The sequence below is a fragment of the Bufo bufo genome, chromosome 4 (assembly GCF_905171765.1).
Source record: "Bufo bufo chromosome 4, aBufBuf1.1, whole genome shotgun sequence".
NCBI lineage: Eukaryota > Metazoa > Chordata > Amphibia > Anura > Bufonidae > Bufo > Bufo bufo.
In genome coordinates, this window is record NC_053392.1 from 382,629,463 (window position 1) to 382,653,775 (window position 24,313).

Genomic DNA, 24,313 nt, shown 5'->3' on the forward strand with positions numbered 1-24,313 from the left:
ACTTTATGCCCTATTCATACAGCAACATTTTGGCACATATTGGCGCATCCTAAATCATACCGCTTTTTGTTTGGCCACATCACATTTGGTGCATATTATGCCAGAATTCTGGTGTATTTTGATAGTATTTTTATTTTTAGTAAATTTCCACCAATGTCTTTGAGAGGAGAGAAAAAGTATAGGAACCATACAGATGTAGCAGCGCCAGCGATCACACTGGAATCGCGTGAGCACAGAGCGATATCCTGTTTCATTACCTGTAACAAATAGTGATGAGCGGCAGGGGTCATATTTGAATTCGCGATATTTCGCGAATATTTTGTAGACTATTAGTAGAATATTCGCGAATTCGAATATTCGTTAGGACTAGTGTTGATTGCAAATTTTTGTAATGAGAATTTTCGTAATGAGAATCAATGAGATTGTGAAAACTCAGATCCGATGGTATATTCTAACCCCCAGGCGTTCCCATGGTGACGGGGACGCTTGTCGGGGGAGGAGTATGCTAAAGTGGAACAACTGTACAGATTTTTTTTTAAAAAGACGAATATTCTAAAAAACGAATATATTTGTTTTTTGAATATTCGTAATATTCTAAAACAAGAATATATAGCAATATAGCAAATATTTGAAAAAAAAAAGTAGAACAATTTAGCTAATATAGTGCTATAATCTTCTTTTTTTTTTTTTTAATTAGTTGTAATTTTTTTCCAATCTGAACTTCAGATGAGAAAAAAATTACAACTATTAGACAAAGAAGATTGTAGCACTATATTAGCTAAATTGCTCTATATTCGTTTTTTTTTTTCAAATATTCACTATATTGCTATATATTCTGGTTTTAGAATATTACGAATATTCTAAAACAAGAATATATAGCGAATTATTATATTACGAAAATTCGCAATCAACACTACTCCTAAAGTCAAATTTACTGCAGCCTTCTCATTGGCCCACAAGCTAGAAGCAGGGAGGAATCATGTGTACTGATTAAAAAAAAATCTCGAATATTCAAAATTATGAATATATATCACTATATTCTAAATATTCGCGAATTCTCAAAGTGCCGATATTCGCAATAAAAATTCGCAATTCGAATATTCGTGATCAACACTAGTAACGAAGCGCGTACATAAAGTAGTGAGAAAATTCAGGGTGCAATTTGTGTTTGTGAACAGCAGATGGCGCATGGAACTGCAGTAGTAACCGTAGTATACGGTAGTATTTGTCCCTGCTTTACACAATACAGTTGGTTTGTTCAGCACGATTTTGTCACTTTATGGCAGTGGTATTTAATCAAAGTATGTCAGTATTATTTTACTATTTACTTTTTCATATGCAGTATATAAGAAGCTTTAATAAACCGGTCACCATCCAAGCAGTGTATTACTCTTTAATCTGCGTTTTCAGCGGTCAGACTGAGAGCAGATGAGACGGAGACTTCAGATATCTGGCACCAGTGTAGATTTAAAGGAATTGTCCATATATTTTCCTCTCCTTGTGGGGAGGTGTCTGTGGCAATTAAATCCACCCACCTGACCTATATCTCATAAGTTGATAATATCAATCAGCTCAGCATGATTACCACTCCTGCTCTCCACAATATTCAGCCATGAGATCTGTAACATCAGCAAACGCAATCTGCGCCATTATTTGCCTAGAAATATTCCCCTCCGGTAATTATCTGATGCTGGCTATATGTTATATATTATCAGTACTGGTTAAATGTCCATGAGGAGTCACAGGGGTCACCGCACAGACTGCTCGCCCGCTCCGACTGTGATGACAAAGGCGGAATACATGGACAGCGGGGGAAGGGTTAATGTCACTGTAAATCAGCAGATAGAACGCACCAATCCTCATAATGGATCCTATAAGTAATGGTCAGTGGGGACGATAGAGAAGCAGATTCTACATAACGCAGACTGTAACGGGGGCACACCCCTGCTGGCACACTGGCTCTAGTACTGCACGCTGACCCCCCATCAAACATCCATATTGTATCCATTCAATACACATATAGCACCCATACAATATACACGCAGCAACCCTACTATAGACATATGGCACCCATAAATACATATAAAGCACCCCTACAATACACATTCTGTATAGCACACATACAATATACTGTACATGCAGCACCCCTACTATAGACATATGGCACCCATAAATACATATAAAGCACCCCTACAATACACATTCTGTATAGCACACATACAATATACTGTACATGCAGCACCCCTACTATAGACATATGGCACCCATAAATACATATAAAGCACCCCTACAATACACATTCTGTATAGCACACATACAATATACTGTACATGCAGCACCCCTACTATACACATATACAGTACTGTATATGCATAAAGAGGAATCCAGCTCACCTCTAATCTCCAGTGCATGGAACAAGCCAAGTGATTTGCTCCCAAAATGCAGTACTGTATACTCTGTAATCAGAGAGGATCGGGACCAGCAGCACAGGAACCCCACAGATTCAGTGACGATGTTATTTGATAAACTTTATTTTCACTCCCATTAATTCCTTTAATTTAAGAGCAAATAATTTTGGAAAATCATTAATGTGACATTTGCACTTATCGGATCGGGTATAATACTGTATATGCTACAGACATTAACCACATCCATCCATTCACTGAGCATTGAGTGCTGAGAACCCAGTGGAGAGAGGTAGAGGTGTCCTCTACCATGTGTGTGTATGTGGGGGAAGGGGAGCAGAAAACAATAGGCTTGTTAATGCACTCAACAGGAGGACAAAAAAGGACAAAACACCAGTACAATACAGCAGTATTTTATCTGGAAGAATGGCAGTATTCATGCTGGAAAGCTGACAGACCCCCAGCGGGATCCATTGGGTGCTTATGCTGGATCCTGTTTCTATGCCGCCAGTTACTGAAATAGAGCAACAAGCGCAATAGTTGTGACTAGGATATCATAGATGAAAGAAGCGCATCACTCACATCACTGTGTTTGTAGAGCCGCTGATCAGTAATAAACATAATCATCAGGCCATTAGAATATTACAGTATCTGGATACAATTGAGTGTGTATTTTAGATTTTATACATTTTTAATTTCATTTATTTTTTTGTGTTTCACTCATTTTATCCATATCCTTTATTATATATATTTTTGTATGAAAAATATTTGTATTTTTACAAATAAATGCATCTGTATGCAATACCAGATAGTATAGTGCCCGATGGGTCCGCAATTCCGTTCCCGAAAAAACATGTCCTATTCTTGTCCGCAATTGCGGACAAGATTAGGCATTTTCTATTAAGTGCCGGCGATGTCCGTGTTTTGCGGATTCATGGATCCGCAAAACACACACGGACGTGTGAATGGACCCTAAAGGGGTTGTCCCATCTAGTAATTTCATACTCACCTGCTGCGAGCTGCGCTGTTCACTTCCTGGTTCCCGGCTTTTGAGGCTGGGCGGGCTTAGTGAGCTTGATTCAAGGCTAGTCCCGGCTGGGCCGCGCATCGCTGTCTTGAAAGTGCAAGCCGCCGCGCATGCGCCATGGTGACTTCTTCCTGGCCAGTATAGTACAGAGCCGCAAACTTGCACGCTTTCGCGCATGCGCAATGGTGAGTTCTTCCTGGCCGAGTATAGTACAGAGCTGTGCTGCATACAGAGCATGCGCGTCTCTGTACTATACTCGGGCAGGAAGAAGTCACCATTGCGCTTGCGCGGCGGCGTGCACGTATGTGGCTCTTTACTGTACTGGCCAGGAAGAAGTCACCATGGCGCATGCGCGGCGGCATGCACGTTCAAGACAGTGATGTGCAGAAGAAAATGTGTTCTACGCAGGCGTGGCCCACTGATGCGGCACACAAGCGGTGGCCGTATCTAGTGGATACCAGAAGATAACAGTGGGGTAGGATTAAAAGATTTTTTCCAAGATAGGTAGGGATTTGCTCAAGGAACATAATTACAAAAATGCTCACAGGCACTTCTATAACAAATTAAAATAGGATTAATGAGATGGGAATACCCCTTTAATGATTTTCCAAAATTATTTGCTCTTAAATTAAAGGAATTAATGGGAGTGAAAATAAAGTTTATCAAATAACATCATCACTGAATGTGTGGGGTTCCTGTGCTGCTGGTCACGATCCTCTCTGATTACAGAGTATACAGTACTGCGTTTTGGGAGCAAATCGCTTGGCTTTTTACATGCACTGGATAAGAGGTGAGCTGGATTCCTCTTTATGCATATACAGTACTGTATATGTGTATAGTAGGGGTGCTGCATGTATATTGTATGGGTGCTATATAGGATCCATTATGAGGGTTGGTGCGTTCTATCTGCTGATTTACGGTAATATTCTGCTAACATTAACCCTCCCCCCGCTGTCCATGTATTCCGCTTTTGTCATCACAGTTGTCAGGCAGTGAACTTTTGTCTCTGTCAATCCCTCAGCTGTCAGATCTCCATCCTCAGGGCTTTTTATAGACGTCCAGTCGGAGCGGGCGAGCAGTCTGTGCGGTGACCCCTGTGGCGATCCCTGTGACTCCTCATGGACATTTCACCAGTACTGATAATATATAAAATATCGCCAGCATCCGATAATTACCGGGGGAAAATATTTCTGGGCAAAGAATGGCGCAGATTGCGTTTGCTGATGATACAGATCTCATGGCTGAATATTGTGGAGAGCAGGAGTGGTAATCACGCTGAGCTGATTGATATGATCAGCTTATGAGATATAGGCCAGGTGGATTTGCCACAAAGAAGAGGAAAATATATGGACAATTCCTTTGAACCTACACTGGTGCCAGATATCTGAAGTCTCCGTCTCATCTGCTCTCAGTCTGACCGCTGAAAACGCAGATTAAAGAGTAATACACTGCTTGGATGGTGACCTGTTTATTAATGCTTCTTATATACTGCATATAAAAAAGTGCATAAATAATACTGCCATACTTTGATTAAATACCACTGCCATAAAGTGACAAAATCGTGCTAAAAATATCCAAATTCAGTACACCATACAGTGTGCAAATAATTTGTTTGTATACTCAGATTTTCTCCACAGAGCCATCCTACGGTGATGATCATTTATACAGTACTTTGGAGAGGTAACATCATCAGTAACATTTTAACAAGGGTGGTAGTAATCCTCAAGGTAGCTAATCCCTTCTCCCATGCCTCCTGAGCCACGCATGCAGAACAGAAACCACTCACAACTGGCCTTGTTGTGTATTGCTTTTACAGTTCGTTCGTGAAAGAGGAGAAGTCACGATTCGCTACTAATGCTATGCGAAAATACTGATCGCTATCGCTGCTACATCTATACTCCCTTACATTGCTAATCCTGCACACATTGCTAATCCTGCCCTGGCAGCATGAAAACAACTGTGCTGTACAGACCTGAGCAAGATAATGAAAAGTAACTACTTCTGAGCTATGGTTGCATCATCTGGTGACCATTCTAACACATTAAGATACTTTTATATATTTTTTCTAAGATCGAAAAACTGGTTTAACATGTTACAGTCAAGCTAGTATTTTTTATCTCCTTAGTCATCTTCTGTTTAATTCTTTACATGCTTTATCTTTCTTATAAGATGTTTATGAGATGTAAATAAAGCAAACCACCTGGCACTCCTAAGAGAGTGCAAAAATGAAACCGAAGATAATTTCGTAAGTTACATAGATTTATTTTTATGAAGTTGTCAATCTAACTTAATAGAAACCGGGACTTTAAATGTTAATATGTGTGAACATGGGTCATTAAAGGAGTTGTCCCACTATAAGAACATATCCCCTGTCTACAGAATAGGACATAAGAATCTGATCTGCTATCTCCAGCATTTCTGTAAAGTTTACCGACTCTGTGGGTCTCAGCCTTCGGACAGTCACCAATCAGATCCCCTATCCTGTAGATGGGGATAAGTTCTTACGGTGGGGCAACCCTTGTAAGGATGATAGCATACACTCATGCCCCAGTGATCAACTTTTTTTCTTGCTTTTGCCACAGGACTGAAGAGGCCTACAATTATGGAAATATCATGTATGACCGAAGGGTGGTACGAGGCAGTACATATGCCCAAAACATATTGCCTCTGGTGAGTGGAACACACTGGACTCTCACTCCATTATTGTAACCCATTTTTCCTTGATGTTTTATTTGGGTTTATGCAAATTGTAAACAAGAGATTTATATTCTCTGATTTGGGGGTTTAACCCGTTCAATACCAGCGCCATACATGTGCGGCGCTGGCTACCGTGGCTTAAATGCCAGCGTAGTAGTACTGCATTTTATTATCAAGTGTTTCCAAATTCCCTAAAACTTAGGGGGTCAAAGTGCCCAGTCCCGCCCCCCCCCCCCCCAATATATTATTTAAGGGGTGTAGTTTCCAAAATGGGATCACTTTTTGAAGGTTTCTACTGTAGGGGTATATCAGGGTTCCTTCAAATACAAAATGGTGCCTAAAAACCATTCTAGCAAAATCTGCCTCCAAAATCCATATGGCGCTCCTTTCCTTCTGACCACTGCCACGTGTCCATGGAGCATTTTACCGCCACATATGGGGTATTTCTGTAACCTGCAGAATCAGAGTAATATATATTGAGGTTTATTTTGCTGTTAACCATTGCTGTATTGAGGGGTGTAGTTTCTAAAATGGGGTCATTTATGGGTGGTTTCCATTACGTAAGCCCCCTCAAAATCACTTTATAACTGAATTGGTGCTTTAAAAATTGGTTTGTGAAATTTTGAAAAATTGCTTCTAAAATTCAAAGCCTTCTAACGTTCTAAAAAAATAAAATGACATTTACAAAATTCTGCCAGTATAAAGCAGACATATGGGGAATGTTGATTGATAACGATTTTATAAGGTATTACTGTCTGTCTTAAAAGTAGAGAAATTCTAATTTAGAAAATTGTGGATTTTTCTAAATTTTTGGTAAATTTTGGATTATTTTATAAATAAAGGTGAAATATATTGTCATGAAGTACAATGTGTCACGAGAAAACTATCTCAGAAATGGCTTGGATAAGTAAAAGCGTTCCAAAGTTATTACCACATAAAGTGTCAGATTAGCAAAAATTGGCCGGGGTTTAAGATGAAAAGTGGCTCGGTAGTGAATGGGTTAGTTTGACTAGCCCATGTATACAATTGTACAGAGTACAGAACTCATTAACTACTTCTCATTTAGTCTGCTCAGCCAGATCCAGTAGAAATTCAGAGGAACCAAGAAGCCCGCAGAAGAGCACTTGCGAAGAAACGTGCAAAAGAACTGCTAAGATCTAAGTCACCAGAACCTGTGGAAGGCAGGAGACACATTGATGTTCAGACAGGTGGGAAGCATATTATTGCTTGTGCTTGTGATATTATAGACTACTATGGGGAGCCTATCTTGCTTATAACTGAATTTTATGTGTGTCTCACTGTGACATGACAGAAGATGTCATCAGTGAAGATCTGTGAACGGTCACTAGAATAAAATGCCATGTCCTCAGCTGAGCAGTGAGGTCCCCTGCCTTTCATGGCTTACAGACTCTCAGTGATGACATCTTCTGACATGTCTCAGTGATGTATTTTAGATTATGCTTTAATATTAAAGGCAGGATGAGCCTACGGCTTTATGGTTATATTAAAATGAAGAAAGATTCAACAGATTAGTGTATCCAGCTAAGACATCTGTGGGTTATATACCTTAGACCCCGGCCAATACATGTCAGATGGATTATTGTCTACGTAGACTGAAGGGGAGTTGTATCCACCTTTTGTATGGGTTATAGCCTTTGCATGTCCTAATATCAGCCCCATTCACTGACCGCAGACAGATGTGTAGACAATGATGAGTGGTAAAGCCTCTTGGAGCAATAGGGTGTTGCCGTTACACCTAGAGGCTGTGCTCTCTCTGCAACTGCCGTACCCTCTCCACTTTAATTGACAGGGCCAAACGGTGAAAACATCATCACGCCTGTCCCTGTCAATCAAAGTGGAGAAGGCATGGCAGCTGCAGTGAGAGCACAGCCTCTAGGTGTAACAGCAATGCCCCCGTTGCTCCTAGAGGCTCATTTGCATATATTAAAACTTAATTTTTCTCAGAAATGCAGGCACATATGAACAGGGGACCAACACAGATGCCTTCAGCTGCCAAGTGCACATACAACAGATCAGCCAGTTTCATACCGTAGATACAAATCTGCTGACAGAGGCCCTTTAAGACCAAATTCTGAATCTAGCATCTGAGTAAAAAAAACTTTTACACAGGAAGAGCACAGGACAATGATTGGGAACAAACCGTTTGTTCCTGATAATTGCCTGATCTTTGATCCGAGCTAGAGCTGCATTTTCATGCAGCAATCATCTTATTTGAGGATAAATCATTGCTGCCGTATTCATTCATCCTCATACAGGTTCATTGTTTGCTGGCAGCAGATCTCCATTTATACAGGAAGATGTGCTGCCCACAAACAATGATCATATGTGGCACATGAAAAATTCAGTCACTTGACGAATGGTCGTTTATTCATTGATCAAATGAATGTCAGCACCTGTAAACAGCACAAATATAGGGAACAAGCATTTGTACGAATGTTCCTCCCCAACTGTATGGAATTTTTCCATTTCTAACTGTACAGTTTTGGATAACGTCTCTGTACTGTAGCATCAGCTTCATGCGCTTTTCTGATTGGAGTGGAACCTGTTGTGGCCTTCTGCTTAACCCCTTCCCGACATGTGACGTACTATTACATCATGGAAGTCAGTAATTTCCCGCATTTTGGCGTAAAAGTACATCATGGTGATCAGGCGAGCACCGGAGCAGTGCGCGCCCGATCACTGCAGGAGTCCGACAGTCCCTGATAGCCGGGCCCCTGCTATATCTGCTGGCATCGCTGTTTACAGCGATGCCAGCGGATTAATCCCTACTATGCCGCGGTCAGCACTGACCGCGACATAGAAGGGGTTTGCTGCGGGTGAGGGAGCCCTTCGAGTCCCTGCTGTGGCGGGGACCCGATGGGTGACAAGGCAGCCCGATGCCGTGCAGAGGCTGCTTAATGCCTTGCACGGCATCGGGACCTGCCTTCTATGGGTGCCGAGGAGATCCAGCCCCAGGCTGGGTCTCCTAGACAACCTGTTAGTGTATTACTCTGTGTAATATGCTAACAGGCAATGCATTACAACACAGATGTATTGTAATGCATTGCAGAGGGGCTCAGACCCCCAAAAGTTGAAGTCCCAGAGTGGGACAGAAATAAAGTTTTAAAAAAAAAGTGTTTTTAATTAAAAAAAATAAAGTTTCAAGTAAAAAAAAGAAAAAAAACGCCACTTTCCCCAGATTTTATAATAAAAAATAGAAAAAAAAGGAAAATCACCCATATTAGGTATCGCCGTGTCCGTAACGACCGGCTCTATAAATATATCACGTGAATTACCCCGTCCGATAAACACCATAAAAAATTAAAAAATACAAACTGTCAAAAAAAGCCATTTTTGTCACCTTACATCACAAAAAGTGCAACACCAAGCGATTGTTGAACAAAATGGTACCAATAAAAGTCACCTCATCCCGCAAAAAATGAGACCCTAGCTCAAATCGCTAAAAAAATAAAAAAACTATAGCTCTTAGAACATGGAGACACTAAAACATAATTTTATTCTTTCAAATATGCTATTATTGTGTTAAAGTGAAATAAAAAAAAAAAGTATACATATTAGGTATCTCCGCGTCCGTAACAACCAGCTCTATAAAAATATCACATGACCTAACCCCTCAGGTGAACACTCTAATATAAATAAAATAAAAACTGTGTCAAAAAAAGCCATTTTTGTCACCTTACATCACAAAAAGTGCAACACCAAGTGATCAAAAAGGAGTATGTCCCCCAAAATGGTACCAATAAAACCGTCACCTCAACCCGCAAAAAAAGCCTAAATTAACAATTTTTTGATCACCTTGCCCCATAAAGTGTAATAATGAATGATCAAAAAATCATATGTACCCACAAATGTTACCAATAAAACTAGCACCTTATCCCCTAGTTTCCAAAATAAGGTCACTTTTTGGGAGTTTCTACTGTAAGGGTGCATCAGGGGGGGCTTCAAATGGGACATGGCATCTAAAAACCAGTTCAGCAAAATCTGAAGTTCAGAAGTTCAGGTTTGGGTTAGGTGTTGTGTAGATTTTATTATTTTCCCTTATAACATGGTTATAAGGGAAAATAATAGCATTTTTAATACAGAATGCATAGTACAATAGGGCTGGAGGGGTTAAAAAAAAAATTATGATAATTTAACTCACCTTAATCCACTTGTTCGCGCAGCCCGGCTTCTCTCCTGTCTTCATCTTTGCTGTGCAGTAGGAATAGGACCTTTTGATGACGTCACTGCACTCATCACATGGTCCATCACATGATCTTTTTTTTTACCATGGTGATGGATCATGTGACGGACCATGTGATGAGCGCAGTGACGTCACCACAGGTCATTTTCCTACTGCACAGCAAAGATGAAGACAGCAGAGAAGCCGGGCTGCGCGAACAAGTGGATTAAGGTGAATTTATTTTTTATTTTATTTTTTTAACCCCTCCAGTCCTATTGTACTATGCATTCTGTATTAAGAATGCTATTATTTTCTCTTATAACCATGTTATAAGGGAAAATAATAATGATCGGGTCCCCATCCGGATCAGCTCCTAGCAACCGTGCGTGAAAATCGCACCGCATCCGCACTTGCTTGTGGATGCTTGTGATTTTCACGCAGCCCCATTTACTTCTATGGGGTCTGCGTTGCGTGAAAAACGCACAAAATAGAGCATGCCGCGATTTTCACGCAACGCACAAGTGATGCGTGAAAATCACCGCTCATGTGTACAGCCCCATAGAAATGAATGGGTCCGGATTCAGTGTGGGTGCAATGCGTTCACCTCACGCATTGCACCCGCGCAGAAATCTCGCCCGTGTGAAAGGGGCCTTACGCTCCTTTTCTTCTGCACACTGCCATGTGCCCTTACATCAGTTTACGACCACATGTGGGGTGTTTCTGTAAACCGCAGAATCAGGGTAATAAATATTGTTTTGTTTGGCTGTTAACCCTTGATGTGTTAAAGAAAAAAAATGGATTAAAATGGAAAATCTGCAAAAAAATTTTTTGGAAATTTAAATTTCCATTTTCCTTTAATTCTTGTGGAACACCTAAAGGGTTAACAAAGTTTGTAAAATCAGTTTTGAGTAACTTGAGGGGTGTAGTTTCTACAATGGTGTCATTTATGGGGGGGAATTCAACTATGTAAGCCCCCACAAAGTGACTTCAGACCTGAACTTCTAAGCCTTCTAACGTCCTTAAAAAAAAAAAAAAAAAAGACATTTACAAAATGATGCCAACATAAAGTAGGTATCATTTTCTGTTTTAAAAGGAGAGAAATGCAAATTTTTAAAATTGCGAATTTTTTAAATTTTTGGGTAAATTTGGGATTTTTTCATAAATAAAGGTGAACTATATTGACTCAAATTTATGACTGTCATGGAGTACAATGTGTTTTCCTTGCTGCAGCACTGAGATGCCTGTTCATCACATGTGACTGTGAAGCTAATCGTATACAATCGTATACCACTGAGGCCAGTGATTGTCTGCAGCAGTCACGTGCGGTATACAAAACATCACTGCTGCATCCAAAACATTAAGTTGACATGTAATGGCAGCATCTGCCTGTGTGATAGGACCCTGATGGCATGTCTGCAGAATGTCTGATGGGTGGGGATCCCAATTATGGGACAACAGCATTAAATATTTCAAATGGATGCACTGTGTATGGCGACCTCCAAGAGAATCTAATTATTATTAAAATTGGCCTAGCAGATGGCTGACTTGTTATCTCTGTTCTATGTGGTTTTTGTTTCAGAGCTTTACTTAGAAGAACTCAGTGACCGTGTTGAGGAGAAGGACATGGAGTGCCAGACAGATGCCTTCTTGGACAGGCCACCCACACCCCTCTTCATCCCAGCTAAGACTGGGGCTGATGTTGCAACTCAGATCCTGGAAGGAGAAGTAAATATCTATAACCATTATAGTGGTCTCTAAGTCCTAGGCAAGCAATGTATGCTTAAAGAGGACCTTTCCACACTCCTGACATGCCTGATTTAATAGCTCCATGCATGACCCATGTAATAACAATTCGGGAACATCTTTTCTTATGGCTCTATGATGTCCTATTCCTTTATTATTTCTACTAGAAGTTATGGATGAATTGCTAGCAGTCTGCAGTAAGGGTACAGAGGGGAGGTAACCAGTTTGGGGTGTGTACCTGCACAGACCCACTCTATCCAATCAGTGCTGCCATTTTCAGACTGTGCAGGTACACACCCCCAACTGGTTACCTCCCCTCTGTACCCTTACTGCAGACTGCTAGCAATTCATCCATAACTTCTAGTAGATATAATAAAGGAATAGCAGGACATAGAGCCATAATAATAGATGCTCCAGAATTGTTATTACATGGGGAATGCATGGAGCTATTAAAACAGGCATGTCAGGAGTGGTGAAAGGTCCTCTTTCAGCAAGAGTGAAACCAGGCACTTTCTGTTTTCCGCAATCCTTTTAAACAGCACAATTGGTTCTGTTGCAAAAGTCAGTATGGATGCCATGTAATAACCTCTGTGAAATGACATAGATGCAGTGCAAGGTATTTATGCTGATGAATTTTAAAATATATTGCATTTCTGCCATTTCTGATAATTGGAAACAAATGACAGGCTACGAACAAAGGGACTGTCAAATTGTCTACACTGAGCATATCTACAGGATGTTTGATGAGTGGGGATCCCAATCCTGGGGCTAATTGCGGGTTTACATGTCCCAATAGTTGGGCAGATTATCATGAACGACCGTTCCTGCAAATGCTCATTCCTTACAATCTGCCTGTTTAAAGGTGCAGCCAATCACTTGATGAACAAGCGAAACGTTCGTTCATCAGGTGATCCTGTTGTTCATGCAGGCACCTAAGTGATTGTTTCTGGGCAGCTGATCGTGCTGTCTAAACAGTGATCTGCTGCCCACAAACAATGCAGATACACGAGGACGAGCGATCACAATAGCGATCCCTCCTTCTCATACTGTGGAGGTGATCTCTGCATGTAAATACAGCGCTCCACCACCACTGAATGAGCAGCCAGTTATCACTTCCTTCCCAATGATTGGGTGCTCCTCTGCACGTGTAATTCCACCTTAATAGCATTATATCTTTTGAATGTATGCACTGTGCCTTCTGACCTCCAAGAAAATCCTCATGTTAAGGCCTCATGCACACAACCGTTTTTTTTTTGCGGTAGGCAAAAACGGGGTTCGTAGGTCCGTGATCCGTGTCCGTTTTTTCTTCCGTGGGTCTTCCTTGATTTTTGGAGGATCCACGGACATGAAGGAAAAAGTCGTTTTGGTGTCCGCTTGGCCGTGCGGAGCCAAACGGATCCGTCCTGATTTACAATGCAAGTCAATGGGGACGGATCCGTTTGACGTTGACACAATATGGTGCAATTGCAAACAGATCCGTCCCCCATTGACTTTCAATGTAAAGTCAGGAGTCCCTATTATACCATCGGATCGGAGTTTTCTCCAATCCGATGGTATATTTTAACTTGAAGCGCCCCCCTTCACCATGGGAACGCCTCTATGTTAGAATATACCATCGGATTTGAGTTAGATCGTGAAAACTCATATCCGACAGTATATTCTAACACAGAGGCGTTCCCATAGTGATGGGGACGCTTCAAGTTAGAATATACTACGAACTGTGTACATGACTGCCCCCTGCTGCCTGGCAGCACCCGATCTCTTACAGGGGGCTGTGATCCGCACAATTAACCCCTCAGGTGCCGCACCTGAGTGGTTAATTGTGCGTATCATAGCCCCCTGTAAGAGATCAGGTGCTGCCAGGCAGGAGGGGCAACACCCCCCTCCCTCCTCAGTTTTAAATTCATTGGTGGCCAGTGCGGCCCCCCCTCCCTCCCCTGTATTACTGTACATTCATTGGTGGCCAGTCCCTCCCTCCCCCTCCTAATTAAAATCTCCCCCCCCCCATCATTGGTGGCAGCGGAGAGTTCCGATCGGAGTCCCAGTTTAATCGCTGGGACACCGATCGGTAACCATGGCAACCAGGACACTACTGCAGTCCTGGTTGCCATGGTTACTTAGCAATTTTAGAAGCATTATACTTATCTTCGCTGTCTGTGACCAGCCGGGCGCTCCTCCTACTGGTAAGTGAAAGGTCTGTGCGGCGCATTGCTTATAGCACAGACCTGTCACTTACCAGTAGGAGGAGCGCCCGGCCGGTCACAGACATCGCAGGTAAGTATAATGCTTCTAAAAATTGCTAAGTAACCATGGCAACCAGGACTGCAGTAGCGTCCTGGTTGCCATGGTTAGCGATCGGAGCCCCAGCGATTAAACTGGGACTCCGATCGGAACTCTCCGCTGCCACCAATGATAGGGGGGGGGGGGGATTTTAATTAGGAGGGGGAGGGAGGGGGGGCACACTGGCCACCAATGAATTTAAAACTGGGGAGGGAGGGGGGTGTGCCCCCTGCCTGGCAGCACCTGATCTCTTACAGGGGCTATGATACGCACAATTAACCCCTTAGGTGCGGCACCTGAGGGGTTAATTGTGCGGATCACAGCCCGCTGTAAGAGATCGGGTGCTGCCAGGCAGCAGGGGGCAGTCATGTACACAGTTCTTAGTATATTCTAACTTGAAGCGTCCCCATCACTATGGGAACGCCTCTGTGTTAGAATATACTGTCGGATCTGAGTTTTCACTCTGCGATCCATCTGTGTGAAAGTAGCCTACGGCCACGGATCACGGACGCGGATGCCAATCTTGTGTGCATCCGTGTTTTTTCACGGACCCATTGACTTGAATGGGTCCGTGAACCGTTGTCCGTCAAAAAAATAGGACAGGTCATATTTTTTTGACGGACAGGAAACACGGATCACGGCCGCGGATGAACAACGGTGCATTTTCCGAGTTTTCAACTGACCCATTGAAAGTCAATGGGTCCGCAGAAAATCACGGAAAACGGAACAACGGCCACGGATGCACATCAATGTCAGATCGGTGGAGGTCCAGCTACCGGCACCCCTGCCAATCAGCAGTTTGAAAGCACACAGCATACCAATCACAGCGTCGTACATTGTATAGTGGCTGTGGTTGATAGTGCAGTCCAGGCCCATTCATTTGAATGCTTCTGAGTAGTACATGGGCCAATGAACCAATGAATCTGTAGCCTAGGAAGAGGCTTCAGCACGTTGAATCGTGCTGGAAATCCCCTTTAATTCATAACTAATAGTGGGTGATTGCTACCAGAAAATGACATTTAAATAGCAAATGTTATAAAACTGCGAAAACTATGCCAGACCACACAACAGGTAAAATCTGTTCCTTGGATAGCCTCCCATGTCACATAAAATGAGTATAGGACGACACACATATTGCTTTATGTAGAATTTCAAAGCAATTAATAATCGTATCTAAAGAGGTACAATGATAATATTGCTGCCCATGTGGATAATTCTGGATAAGTATATTTTATGTCTTATATTTTATACTATTCTTTCAGCTTTTTGACTTTGATCTGGAGGTAAAGCCCATCCTGGAAGTGTTGATTGGGAAGACAATTGAGCAGGCTCTACTGGAAGTAATGGAAGAAGAAGAACTGGCAAACTTAAGGGCACAGCAGCGCGCTTTTGAGGAGCTGCGTAATGCTGAGCTTGCTGAGGCGCAACGACTTGAGGAACAGGAGAGAAGGCATAGGGAGGAAAAGGTACAAATCCAATAGGATCACTTAAAGGGGGTGTCCCATCTGGACATGTATGGCATATTGATAGGATATCCCATAAATGTCCGGTAGGTGCGGGTCTCACCTATGGCTGCCCTAACTACTTTGGAAGTCTTTGGATGTTAAATACTTTAGTATTTTGTATTATAGCAGTGATACGTTTATTGGCTAACAATAAGCTTTCAGAGCACAGAGGCTCCTTCATCAGGCCGTAGATTCATTTGTAAACTGCCTGACGAAGGAACCTCTGTGCTCACATAGATTTTTCTGGCTAACACGGTACCACGCTATTTTAGCTATACATCAGCAGTGAATGGAAAAAGCCAAGCATGTGAGGCATCCTCTCCTTTCACAGTGGGGTCCGTTTTTTGTAATAGGAATGGGACCCACACCTATTGGACATTTAGCGATATGCCATAAACGTTCAGATGGAACAACCCCTTTAAGACATTCTAATCAGTGCCAGCAACCAAATAAATGCCTAAGTATTTGAAATCTACAGCCTATCATTTCTGTTCTGTGCAGGAACGGCGGAAACAGCAACAGAGAGAAATGCTTCTGAAAGAAAAGGAGACTGCAGAGAAAGTGGCGGCTAGGGCGTTTGCCCAGCAGTACCTGGCTGATCTTGTTCCTTCTGTATTTAGCTGCTTGAGAGACAATGGATATTTCTATGATCCTGTGGAAAGAGGTTTGTAAAGGTGAAACAGTGCATTATTTATTAAAGGGATTGGCTGACAGTCTAAAGGTCCATTCAGGCGACCGTTTACGTATACGTTTTTTTTGTAATGATATTTCTGTAATTCAAGACTTGAATAGATGTTACCTGAAATCTACTGATCATTTACAGTAGGCCAGAAGTGCCCAAAATGTACACAATAGTTTCATTTTATTGTGGGCTTTTTTCAGGTTTGCCTTTTATTGTGTTTTTATTCATACTTTCCACATAACAATGTATTTATGTGCTTCACAGATGTCGAGACGGGATTCATGCCATGGCTAATGGCTGAGGTGAACAAAAAACTAGAGCGGAATGAACTGGGCAGGACCATGCTTGACAGTAAGATTGAATATGTTAAGTCAAATGTATTTTAGATAAGACAAAAGGTGTCCTTAATCTGTCTAAAGGATGTAAGGGTCATGTCCCTCACTTTGGCCCTTGGATAAACCATTGGGCGTTATATGAACAGCCATTTATTTCTAAGCCTTTATCATTTTCTAACATTTGCCCCATATTCTTTAAACAGGAATTCTCACTAAGGGAATCTGTCCCCAGCGACCTTTCTATCAAACTGTTTTTATAGACACATACATAGCTGTGGTTCACCAGATTAACCCTTTCACTATCGGAGGTTTTTTCGTTTTGCTTTTTCAATTTTCTTCCCTATCTTCCTTGAGCCATAACTTTTTTATATTTCCGTTCACATAGGTGTATGTGGGCTGATTTATTTTTTGCAGGACAAGTAGTACTTTCTAATGCCACCATTAATTATCGCATACAATGTAGTGGGAAGCGGTAAAAAAATTCCAAATGGGGTGGAATTGGGAAAAAAAACACACAATTCCTCCACCGTTTTACAGGTTTTGTTCCCACTGCGTTTCGTTTGCAGCAAAACTGACCCATGCCCTTTATTCTCTGGGTCAGTACGATTACAACGATACCCCCTATGTATAGGTTTTTTAGGTCTAAGTAGTGTAAAAATAAATGTAAACTTTGAAAAAAAGTTTTTTTTACATCACCACATTCTGACCCCCATAACTTTTTTATAGTTATATCTACTGAGTTGGGTGAGGACTCATTTTTTGCGGGGCAATCTGTAGTTTTTAGGGATACCATTTTGGAGTGTGTGTGACTTTTTGATCGCATTTTATAAAAAAAATTTGGGTAAGAGAAGCAATGAAAAAATGGCAAATTGGCCATTTTGACCCTTTTTTCCGTTACATCATTCACCATATTGGAAAAATAATTTTATATTTTAATAGTACAGGCTTTTTTGGTTGCGGTGATACCCATGATGTTTATATTTTTTGTTATTTAGGTATTTATTTTTTTATTATACGGAAAGGGGCGTGATTTAAACTTTTATATTTAAAAAAAAAAATGTATATATTTTTTAACAGTTTTTTTTTCTTTTTTGTAATGATTTTGAAGCTCATTTTGAACAATCATGTATTTTTAAAATGAGTTTATTACTGTCTGTTGCTCGTTTCTTATGTTGGCCTGCCCTCTGGCCGGCCATGACGCCCGCTGCACGTGCAAGCGGGAGCCATGTTTGCCTATGACTCCAGCGCCATACATGTACTCTACTGGTAGCGAAAGGGTTAAAACGCTGTTTTTCTTTTGTTCATCCGAGTCTCCATTCCTGAATTATGATACTTTTTCTTAATATGCTAATCACACCTTTGGTGCAATGAGGAAGTCACCATTGCACCCAAGCTGCATTTATTCTACAATTTTCAAACCAGCACCCGGATCTGAATACTTTTCTAATTGCATGTAATAAAAAATTTAGCATAGTCACTTTGTTATTCAATTAAATATGTCTGTATAGCGCCACCTGCTGTTTGTTCAGCTCACTGATATGGCCACACATGCTTAGTTTCATCCTTCCTGCCTCCTGAGCTGTAATAGGGAGAGAGCTGCAGCAGAAAGGACACACCCCTGGGTGGTTTCATACACTGGTCTGAGCAATATGTCAGCCAGAGTAAAATACTGCAAATTTATATAAAGACACACGTCTGTTAATCAATTTCTCACATCTTGTGCTGTCCATGCGCCAAAAACTGAAATCTACGCCATCTTATAGTTTTAATTTATGCTAGTTTTATGGCGTAATTGAATGTAAATGTGTTGGGGTGCAGTGGCTCAACCCTCTTTCCCCAAAATTGGTTTTTGGCATTTTTTCCCCACAACACTGCATACTCTAGGTATGCCATCAGAATAAAAGCACGTTTAAAATGTTACAGAAAAAAAAAAGCTTGAAAAAAGCAGCAAAGAAATTGTGCAAAAATGCTAAAATAAAAGTTAAAAAAAACACAGGCATGGGAGGAGATTTATCAAACTGGTGTAAAGTAGAACTGGCCTAGCTGCCCATAGCAACCAATCAGATTCCACGTTTTATTTTCCAAAGAAGATGTGAAAAATGAAAGGTGGAGTCTGAATGGTTGCTATGGGCAACTAAGCCAGTTCTACTTTACACCAGTTTGATAAATGACCCCATTAGTTTTTATGTAATATCACTGCATATTTGAGGTCCAGAACGGTAAAGATCTGGTATGACATATTGGTTTGCAATACTTAAAGGGGTTGGCCACTTTCTAGCAGCTGTTGATTTGTGTATATGTGAGATGACAATATGGAGTTTACTAATATAACCTTTGTTGATATTCTGCGCCATTTTCTATATTTTATTAGGTATGCCCCCTTGTTTTCAAAGTCTTTTTGCTGTCCACACAGAGGTCCTGTCCATAAAACGGCTGCACATGACCGAGCAAATCACCTCCATGTACACTGTACCTGCTGTCTGCACTCTAAATGTTAAGAGTTAGAATGGAGGACAGGACCTCCAGGCAGAAGATTTTCCAGCAAGGGGGTATGATTTATGAAATATAGCAAACATCACAGAATTTCCAAGTGCCATATAATCATCTTACATACACATTGGTCAAAGGTAGCCAGAAAGTAGACAACCCCTTTAAATTTGAATAATCTACAGTAGTTTCCTAACTGAGGCTAGCTATATAGTAGTGCACTAATTTGCAGCATATTACATCTGCAGTCCGTACTACTAGCACATTTTTGTGCCCTGTGAAAGCATACAGCAGGCTTCTAGTCATGGGTCTGTTGTATTCTTGAGGGTAGTGCTCACTCTACTTCTCTGGTAGTAGACAGGCTGCTGTGTATACCGTGCGTGCATACAGCCTGTCAGTCATCACAGAGAGGGGAAATGGAGGCGTGCTCTCCTCGTGGATACATGTATCCTCTATTTTCCTATTAGGGTACTTTCACACTAGCGTTTTTCATTTCCGGCACTGAGTTCCATCCTAGGGGCTCTATACCGGAAAAGAACTGATCAGACATATCCCCGTGCATTCTGCATGGAGAGTAATCCGTTCAGGATGCATCAGGATGTCTTCAGTTCAGTCTTTTTGACTGATCAGGCAATGGATAAAACCGCAGCATGCTACGGTTTTATCTCCAGACCAAAAAACTGAAGACTTGCCTGAATGCCGGATCCGGCATTTTTTTTCCATAGGAATGTATTATTTCCATAGGAATGTATTCAAAATGCCGGATCCGCATGCGCAGACCGAAAAAAGCTGAAAAAAATAAATGCCAGATCCGTTTTTCCGGATGACACCGGAAAGACGGATCCGGGATTTCAATGCATTTTTCTGACTGATCAGGCATTTTTCAGACTGATCAGGATCCTGATCAGTCTTACAAATGCCATCAGTTGGCATACGTTTTGCCGGATCCAGCAGGCAGTTCCGGCAATAGAAGTGCTTGCCGGATCACTCTGCCGCAAGTGTGAAAGTAGCCTTAGCCAAACGGCACATTTTTGTGCCATTTTGGCTACTAGCAGTACAGACCCATAGCTGTACTATGCTGCCCTCACACCGACAGATCCACTTTAAGAAATCATGCCGCCATGATACTGTCTGATTAGCAGAGCAAAATTGCAGTCAATGGAAAATGATCTTTGTTTTATTAACTAATTTCTTCTTATAACTTACCTCTAGTGTTAATCCGTGAAGTAATGGAAAAACGGATTGAGGACTACAGCAAATTGGAGAAAACCGAGTCATCTGACATATAGGAGACATTTAAAGGTACACACTTATTGAGACTGGTGACACAGTGGCACTCTGCTTTGAGGGGGCACACTGCTCTGAAGCCCCTTAAAGGGGTTGTCTCACTTTGGCAAATAGCATTTATCATGTAGACAAAGTTAATACAAGGCACTTACTAATGTATTGTGATTGTCCATATTGCCTCCTTTGCTGGCTGAATTCAATTTTTCATCACATTATACAATGTTCGTATCCAAGGGTTATGACCACCTTGCTATTCAGCAGCGGTGGCCATGCTTGCACACTATAGGAAAAAGCACTAGTGTATGTGTGCTCCCACAGTTCCAGCCACCAGAGAGGCTAGTGCTTTTTCCAACTGTGCAAGCTCGGCGACCACTGATGGATTGCAGGGTGTTTGTAACCATGGAAACGAATAGTGTATAATGTGATGGAAAAATGAATCCAGCCAGCAAAGCAAGCAATATGGATAATAATACATTAGTAAGTGGCTTGTATTAACTTTCTCTACATGATAAATGCCACTTGCTGAAGTGAGACATCTCCTTAAGGTCGGAAAGCAAAAGGGCGCCCCTACATAGGGTCCATTCACACGTCCGCAAAATGGGTCTGCATCCGTTCCGCAAAAAAATAGAACATGTCCTATTCTTGTCCGCAATTGCAATCTGATGATTGCAAGTTGGAGACCTAACAAAAAGTAAAAAAAGTTTAGAAAAATGTAGATAAAAGTAAAAACAATATAAAAATTCATATTACCCCTCTTTCTCCAAAATAAAAAAACAATAAAAAGAATAAGATTATGGGAATTGCCACGTGCAAAAATGCCCGTACTATTAAAATATAAAAATGTATCCCATACAGTGAATGGTGTAACGGAGGCATTAAAAAGTACAACTTGTCCCGAAAACATTAAAAAAGTTATGGCTCTGGGAAGGCAGGGAGCGAAAAAACGAAAATGCAGAAACAGAAAATCACTGCATCAGGAAAGGGTGAAAACATAGAAATCGCTGATTTAACCTGTAGGATACCAGTGCTGCACATCAGGGTAAAAAAAAACAGCGCCGTACAGCTACAGCGCTCTGATCAGCTGCAGGGGTCGGCATCGGTGAAAACACTGATGCCGGCGCATTAACCCTTGCATGTGCGGTATCCTGCCAGGTGAGGGGTGGCCATCGGGTCCCCACGCTGCTGTGACAGGGACCCGATGGCAGGGAAGGCAGCCCGATGCCTTACTTAGGCCTCTTTCACACGGGCATCATGATTTTGGGCCGGATAAGATGTGGGTGCGTTGCGAGAAAATGTGTGATTTTTCAGCGCGAGTGCAAAACATTGTAATGCGTTTTGCACGCGTGTGAGAAAAATCGGCATGTTTGGTACCCAGACCCGAACTTGGACTTCTTCACATAAGTTCGGGTTTGGGTTAGGTGTTATGTAGATTGTTTTATTTTCCCTTATAACATGGTTAGAAGGGAAAATAATAGCATTCTTAATACAGAATGCATAGTACAATAGGGCTAGAGGGGTTAAAAACTCACGTTAATCCACTTGTTCGCGCAGCCCGTCTTCATCTTTGCTGTGTAGTAGGAATGGGATCTTTGATGACGTCACTGTGCTCATCACATGGTCCATCACCATGGTGATGGATCATATGACGGACCATGTGATGAGCGCAGTGACGTTACCACAGGTCCTTTTCTTAGTGCACAGTAAAGATAAAGACAGAAGAGAAGCCGGGCTGCGCGAACAAGTGGATTAAGGGGAGTTAAATTATTTTTTATTAACCCCTCCAGCCCTATTGTACTATGCATTCTGTATTAAGAATGCTATTATTTTCCCTTATAACCATGTTATAAGGGAAAATAATAATGATCGGGTCCCCATCCCGATCGTCCCCTAGCACTTGCTTGCGGATGCTTGCGATTTTCACTCAGCCCTATTCACTTCTATGGGGCCTGTGTTGCGTGAAAAACACACAAAGTAGAGCATTCAGCGATTTTCACGCAACGCACAAGTGATGCGTGAAAATCACTGCTCATGTGCACAGACCCATAGAAATGAATGGGTCCGGATTCAGTGCTGGTGCAATGCGTTCACCTCACGCATTGCACCCGCGCGGAAATCTCGCCCGTGTGAAAGAGGCCTTAAGCATTGTGGCTGTCGTCATTCGTGTCAGCCTGTGAGATCCAGCACCCTTAATCTCACAGGCAGGAAGCTGTAAGTGTATTACAGTGTGTAATACACTTACAGCCTATGCATTGCAATACAGAAGTATTGTAATGCATTGTAAAGGGGATCAGACACCCAGAGTGGGACAATAATAAAGTGAAAAATGATGTTAAAAAAATAAAGTTTTACAAAAAATTAAAAGTTTCAAATAAAAAAAAAAAGTTAACAAAATTGTAAGAAATAGGGAAAAAAGAAAAGTAGACATATTAGGTATCGCCGTGTCCATATCGACCAGCTCTATAAAAATATCACATGATCCACCCTGTCAGGTGAACGCTGTTAAAAATAAAAACAGTGTCAAAAAAGCCATTTTCTGGTCACGTTGCCTCACAAAAAGTGTAATATCAAGCGATCAAAAAGGCGTATTTAGCACAAAATGGTACCAATCAAATGTCATGTCATCCCACAAAAATTGAGCCCCTACCTAAGACAATCCCCAAAAAAAATAAAATAAATGGAGCTCTCAGAAAATGGCAACACAAAAACAAAATTTTATTCTGTTCAACAATGCTTTCACTGTGTAAAATGTAACAACAATAAAAATGATAGACATATTAGGTATCGCCGCGTCCGTAACAACCTGCACTAAAACAATATCACATTATATGCCCCCTCAGGTGAATGCTGTAAAAAAATATTAAAAAAATAGCCATATTTTTTCACCTTGCCTCACAAAAAGTGTAATACCAAGTGATCAAAAAGTCTTATGTACCCCAAAACGGTACCAATCAAACCGTCACCTCATCACGTAAAAAATGAGTCCCCACATAAGACAATCACTTAAAAAATAAAAATCAATGGCACCTGTAAACCAATCCATCAAATTATGCTCTGCAAAATCTATATGGCGCTCCTGCCATGTGCCCCCACAGCAGTTTACCACCACACATAGGGTGTTGCTGTATTTAGGAGAAAATGGGTAACAAATTATGGGGTGCTTTTTCTCCTGTTACCCCTTGTGAAAATGAAAAAAATATGGGGCTAAAGCAACACTTTATTGGAAGAAACGAAACTTTTCATTTTCACAACCAAGTGTTTCCAACTTCTGTCAAATGCTTAGGGGGTCAAAGTGGTCAGTACCCCTTTTAATATATTCATTGAAGGGTGTAGTTTCCAAAATGGGGGTCACTTTTTGAGGGTTTCCACTGTAGGTATACGTCTGGGTCTCTTCAAATACAGAATGGTGCCTAAAAAACATTTTAGCAAAATCTGCCTCCAAAATCCATATGTCGCTCCTTTCCTTCTGACCACTGCCATGTGCCCATAGAGCACTTTACCACCACATATGGGGTATTTCTGTAAACTGCAGAATCAGAGTACTGTATATTGAGGTTTATTTTGCTGTTAACCCTTGCTGTGTTGAAAGAAAAAATGATTAACATAAAAAATCTACCAAAAAAGTTAAATTTTTAAATTTCACCTCCATTTTCGTTTTATTCTTGTGGAACACCTCAAGGGTTAA

The 24,313-nt window shown here is 41.4% G+C and overlaps 1 protein-coding gene across 2 annotated transcripts in view; it reads left to right on the forward strand.

Moving 5' to 3' along the window:
- RSPH3 (radial spoke head 3) overlaps positions 1 to 24,313 on the forward strand; it is a 47,566-nt gene that overhangs the window by 12,758 nt on the left and 10,495 nt on the right. For both annotated transcript variants that reach the window (XM_040427082.1, XM_040427081.1), the window contains exons 3-9: positions 6,015 to 6,102; positions 7,196 to 7,337; positions 11,892 to 12,037; positions 15,598 to 15,801; positions 16,342 to 16,504; positions 16,787 to 16,873; positions 20,557 to 20,646. In XM_040427082.1, coding sequence (XP_040283016.1) covers positions 6,015 to 6,102; positions 7,196 to 7,337; positions 11,892 to 12,037; positions 15,598 to 15,801; positions 16,342 to 16,504; positions 16,787 to 16,873; positions 20,557 to 20,633 — 907 coding nt within the window. In that variant the 3' untranslated portion in view covers positions 20,634 to 20,646. The remainder of the gene's footprint in view (positions 1 to 6,014; positions 6,103 to 7,195; positions 7,338 to 11,891; positions 12,038 to 15,597; positions 15,802 to 16,341; positions 16,505 to 16,786; positions 16,874 to 20,556; positions 20,647 to 24,313) is intronic.